Consider the following 5,785-nt stretch of genomic DNA (forward strand, 5'->3'; position numbering starts at 1 on the left):
GGTTTCCTCCATGGCTGCTCCTCCTGCCCCCAGGAGCAGGTCACAGGCGCACAGGCGTGCTCTGGCCCTTTCCGAGCTCCGTGTCTTCCTCAGGGTATCTCCCCTTCCTGACTATCTGACACACGTCATCTCCCAGGGCTGCTGCTAGCCTTTTGCTTTCCGTGCTGGGAGCAGAGCTTGGAAGCCTTCTCCCCTTCCCCTGCCCTGCCAGAGGGGTGTCCCACTGTTGCACACCCTCGCTGAAGCCCACGGTGTCCTCCGTTACGTCCTGGAACTGCCTTTCTAATCCTCTTCCCACCCTGCCAGGTTAATCTGGGATTTGCCTGCCGAGTCTGTGAGGAATTAAAGAAACTCCCTGCTGAGGAAGGCCTCCTTCTTACCCCCGCGTGACAGCCCGGGGGTCCCCTTCGCACGCAGCCTCCGTCACAGCCAGGCAAGGCGCGTTTCCGAAGGAGCCCAGCAGTGCTGGGGCGAGCTCCGGCCCGGGGCGGTGGGGTCAGGCACAAGAGTTGGTGGAGGCCGCAGAGGGACAGGTCAGAAACAGTACTTTATTGAGTCTCTGCAGACACAAGCATTCCCCAAACACAAGAAAAAGCCCCTACCAGGACACAGCCCATCAAGTCCAAGACTGGGTAAGATGCAGAAAGCTGCACCACGTTTTTAGGGAGAACTGAACCCCTCCCGCGGACCAGTGCTGCATATTTACAGTAAATCCGGTTTGGGCTGCCCTCACACAGTCCAGTGCTTCAGCTCCACTCAGCCAAGCCCAGCACAATGTATGTGAGAGCAGCTCCGGAGACGGAGCCTCCCGCGCTGCCAGGCAGCACATCTGGAGCAGAGGTGTGCGACTGTTCAGCCTGGCAGATGAACACCACTCCCAGCTCTCTGCACAGGCACAAGGACGCAGGCCTGCTCCTCACTTCTCCATGAGGGACTCCAGCTGCTCCTGCAGGGACGTCATCTGGGAAGAGGGAATGAGGCATTGTAGTAAAGCACAGCTAAGACTCCTGGCAGCTCCAGCCTGAGTGTTTCCATGGATCTTCCACCTACACCAGTGGCTGCTTCGGCTGCCCACCGCAGGGCGCTCTGCCCGGGCTCCTCTGGGGCAGAACGCAGCACTGTCCGCAACACGAAGCCAAACAACAGGAACCCGGGAGTGGGAACTTCCTGCCTTGGCACGTGGCTGGAACTCAGCAAAGCTGCCCAGGCAGGCAATCTGCCAAGACCCCGCAGCTACCGCCTGTCTGCTCCTGCCTACGTGGGTGTTAGTGGGATCTGTCCCACGCTTGTGTGGGGAGAGAGCGACTCCTAGGACGGTGAATGCGCACTTGAGTGACCTCTGCCTTAACGTGCCACAGGCAGCAACCCTGCAGCCCTGGACTGCTCATAGACACGCTTTGCCTCGCTGCCAACAACCCTATCCTCTATCTCCTGGGGCCTCGGGAAGCTCCGTGCAAGGACAGGTGAGCTACGGCCACACCTGACCTGTAACCCTAGCGTTCAAAGCCGCTGGGGTGGTACAAGATTTAGGAAGCTTTGTCAGAGGCTGAGCCGAGAACCGTGTCGCATCCCACTCCCCTGCGGGACGTTCCTCACCTGCTGCTTCTCTCGCTCTTCCTGCTGCTTGAACTCATCCAGCACAGCCTGGAGCCGGGTCTGTGGAGACAAACATGCCAGACCGCAGTTACCAGCGTGTTCTCAGCTGAACGGGAGCTGGCACAACACGTCAAGCAGTGCAGCACGTCCCAAGCTGCACCAACAACCAGCTCCCTTGTCTCCTGCAGTTTTTTTGCTTTGCCTCCCTGGGGAACTGCTGGAGTGTGTATGGTAACGCCACAATTATTTTTAACCCAGCAGGCAAAGGCCTCTGGCTTTTCCAGGGCAGCAGCTGAGTCAGTAGGCTGGACCTAATGGCAAGCCAGTGCTATGCAGATGACTTGAAGAGACCCCAGGAGAGCTCTCACCTTGAGGGCCAGGTTCTCCACTTTCATGATGAGATCTTCCTGGCGCTTCCTCCTGTCCTGGGTCTCCTGGAGTTTACTTTTCAGGTTATCAATCTGTTTCTGGATGCCCATGACTGGAAGAGAGAGCAAGCTCAGAGCCAGAGCAGCAGCAGAGCTGGGCAGCGCAGCCTGTCTGACACCCGGTGATTCTGCTGCGCTCTCCCTCCCACTCACCTATCTGGTTGGACCCCTCGTTCTCCTGTTGCTGCCCATCGGACTCATTCAGCTTGTCCTGCAGCTGCCTCTCCAAGTCCTCCTCAGTGTCCATGATGTTCAGGTCTTCGTCATCATGATGATCCCTCTCGTCTTCATCTTCGCTGCTGCTGCTGATGTCATTAAATATCTCCCGCAGTTCATCATGTTCTAAGGAGGTGCAAAAGGGAAGAGGAAAAACACACCCGATGAACATCCAGCAGCCTTTGCCTGCCAGGGACAGGAGTACAGGGAACCCATCTCGACGCCCTCTCTTCTTCACTCTGGTTAGGGCTTAGCACAGAGAGAATGGGTCCAACTGATGGCTTAGTGGCTAGAAAGAAACCAACAGCCTTCCCCACCACACCTGAGGAGCCGTGGCCTTGCTTATGTCCCGACATCCCAGGGGAGGAGATGTCCAGGCTGGTGAGCGAACCATGGTTGTCTACTTCTTTTGTTTCGTCTTCAGCAATGACTTCCCAGCCTGACAGCAGGAACAGACGAGTCAAGGGGAATAGAGGAATGTGAAAGATGCAGTATGATGAAAGAATGCTAAAAACGGCAGGAGCTCACTGCCCCTTCCAAGACTGGCCTCGCAGCTACAGATATTCAGGACGAACCACCCCAGCCCCCTTTTTTGGGGACTTCTCCTCTGCTGGTACCTAAGGTCCTGCTCAGTACCATAGTGCAGTCCACAAGAAAGGTCACCACGCAGAAACAACGAGCTTTGAACAAGGCAAAGAGGAAACTCCAAAACTTCGGTGCCCCTTGCATGCTTACCTCCCAGTCTCTCACACGCACACACAAAGCTGAACTTGCCTCTCCTCTCCACAGCCCCCAGGTCACACACAGTGTCCTGGCCCCCACTTCAGCTTTTTTTTTTTTCCTCCTAAAAGGATACGGACACTGACAGCTTCAGCATCTGTGCTCAGGAGACGCTTCACCTCTTTTTCCACATCAGGAGACTCAATATACTGGGCCAGAGAAGAGAAAAGAGAACAGGGACACTGTTAAATGCCTTGTGCAGGCTGCTGGTGCTGATCAACTCCAACTCTCCGCTTCTACAGAGCCCTGTTTCAAGGCTTTCCTACGCCTTCTGCTCAGCCTTTGCTCACGCTTACCCTAAAAGTAATTTGTGCACCTCCAGAAAGCAATCTAGGAAGTCCTTGAAGTGCTGTTTTCTGATGGAGGGTCAACTCAACTTCTTCCCATCTCACTCACAAGATTTCATTTTTCTCTTTAAAATTAGCCAGGAATCTTAATGCAGTGACATCAAATCTCTCCTGTGGGCTATGTCTCAAGTAATTTGTTTCCCAAATGTCCTGCAAAATAGCACTCCATCCTGTTCCCAGAAACGGCAAAGCAGAGAAGAAGTCTTCCCAGCCTCAGGGTGCTGCATCTCCTCAACACCTTGCCTGGCTTGTGCATATGCCCAGAGACGAGTCTCTGAGCTCCATCTGTTGTCACTCCCCCAGCTGACATGACAGTTATTCTATTTGTGGTGTTGCTGCTTGGGGAAGGAACAGGCCATGCACAGAGAGGAGATTTCAGCTGGGAAAGAAGGAATGAGTGAAGCCTCATTCCCTGTGAGTCTTCCTTTTTTCTCTATGACAGGAAGAGATGCGCTATGGCAAAGCAGCCACAGGAACGCAGGCCAGGAGTTCTCCACATAGAGGATTCTTCTCTCAGAAGCATCTTGGAAAACATGGAGGAAGCACCCAAAGAAGTGTTTAAATCTACAACCTTCCCTTCACCCTCACCTCTGGCAAGGAAACATGTGAAGCAGTGTTAAGAAATTACATGTTTTCTGGATTAATAGGCAGTTACAGTTCTAATGTCTCTGTTTCCTATCCCTTGGTTATTCCATCTGCATCCACGTAAGAAGAGACTCACCTTCTTCTTGGCTGTCTTCCGAAATCGTCTCTTCCGTACATTTTTCAGGGGAAGAGTGACTGTGACAGAGGAAAGAGGTTGCACGTGTCAGGCAGAAAGGCCTAATGGGAGAGCTGCATGCTACAAGGGAGAAGATCCCTTCGGCACCACAGAGCACTGAAACCGGAGCAGCAGCACTGCCAGGACCCAGCAGCGGTGAGTGACAGCTGTGGGGACACTGGAGTGATGGGATGGAGGGGTTTGGCACAAGCCTCTACTCACTGCCATGGTTCCAGATGAATTTCTTCTCTCTGTCCTTGTCCTTCTTCTTGTTTGCCTTGGGGTCAGTGCTCACAGTTTGCTCTTCCAAAGGGGGGTAGAGATCACCATCCACAGTGCAAACAAGCATCTGGAATCCCCGCATAAACACGTTTATTGCAACACAAGGACAGCTTGTGAAACCTTTTCTGCAGTGACCGCCCACTGCATGTTGTGAGCCAAAGGGAATCACGGGTACGAGGTATGAGAAAGACCTGAGTGAGAATGTTTCTCACTCAGCTCGGTTCACATCTACACACAGCAGCAGTGAAGCTGTTACAAGGACAATGACATCTCATGCTTCAGAAATGGGATTTCTAAACACCAAGAGGAGTGGGGAATTTTAAACTAGTAATACTGTGAGGACACAGAAATTGGCTTTGTTATACTGGGTGTCCACCAAAGTGTACAAGGGTTTTCCTGGAGAGGGGAGCCAGGAATTAAGCTGTTGGGGCAGGCAAGAAGGACAGCTCATACCTGGCAAATATCCGCAGTCTTATAGAAGGTTTTCTTGTCAATGGTTTTTAAGCTCTCGGTGATGCAGGGCAGATCCACCAGCTTGGCTGCCAGCGGCACCCGGTCCACGCGGACAATCCCATGGCGCCCGTCCGCTGCCCAAAGCCAGGAGACAGGTTAGTGCTGTCACTAAACAGCTAAACTGAGTGATACATTCTGGCTGGCAGAAATTTCATAGGAAAACACATGCGAGCTGCACAGCTTCACTTGTGAACAGTCAGAGGAGGTTTAAGATGCCCTGATCCCGCTCACTCACCGTGTAGCTCAATGGTGAGCCTGTCCTTCAAGTTGACATTCCCGGACTGTACCGCTCGCCGCACAGTGGAGGCATATTCCTGGGAAAATTGGACAGATTTACGTCAGGACTGGGTGTGCTTCCTCCAAGAATCACCGAAAGCTTCTGTCCAACCTACTATGCTTCAAACAGCTGCACAAAAACAACTGCAAGTGCTGCAATGAAAACTGCACCCTCCTCCCACCTGCTTCAAACAGCTGCAAGTGCCGCAATGAAAACTGCACCCTCCTCCCAATACCCCGCATTAGCCCTGCGGCTCTGCTCTTCCCAGTGCCCTCCACACCCCCGACACGATGGAGCTGGGGCAGTGGGGCGAGACCCCCAGCAGACACCCTGCCAGAAACCACGGCTCTGGGGGAGTTACAGCTCCCCTCACCAAGCTCTCCTGGTCTCAGCAGGGCGATCTCAGCTCGAAGCATCTAACAAGTAGCATCAAATGCACCGACAGCCATAGCAACTGAAGACCCAGCGCTTGCTAAGGCTCTACCCTTATGGAAACGTCCTCCCTAACTGTCTTCCGAGCTCCTGCTCTGGGTATCAAAGAGAAGGCCATGGAAAATATGTTCAAATCATAGAATGGTTAGGGTTG

The 5,785-nt window shown here is 53.5% G+C and overlaps 1 protein-coding gene across 1 annotated transcript; it reads right to left on the reverse strand.

Annotated features, from left to right (window-relative positions):
• Positions 1 to 916: 916 nt before the first annotated feature.
• Positions 917 to 5,236, reverse strand: TAF7 (TAF7 RNA polymerase II, TATA box binding protein (TBP)-associated factor, 55kDa; the record flags this gene model as incomplete). Its single annotated transcript, XM_010155897.1, has 10 exons — positions 917 to 961; positions 1,597 to 1,656; positions 1,965 to 2,077; positions 2,178 to 2,366; positions 2,563 to 2,679; positions 3,097 to 3,169; positions 4,089 to 4,147; positions 4,350 to 4,476; positions 4,863 to 4,996; positions 5,158 to 5,236. Coding segments are annotated over 10 exons (996 nt in total), but the record flags the coding sequence as incomplete, so codon positions are not given.
• Between the last annotated feature and the right edge of the window lie 549 nt (positions 5,237 to 5,785).

This window comes from Eurypyga helias, unplaced genomic scaffold (genome assembly GCF_000690775.1).
Source record: "Eurypyga helias isolate BGI_N326 unplaced genomic scaffold, ASM69077v1 scaffold33317, whole genome shotgun sequence".
In the NCBI taxonomy this organism is placed as follows: Eukaryota; Metazoa; Chordata; class Aves; order Eurypygiformes; family Eurypygidae; genus Eurypyga; species Eurypyga helias.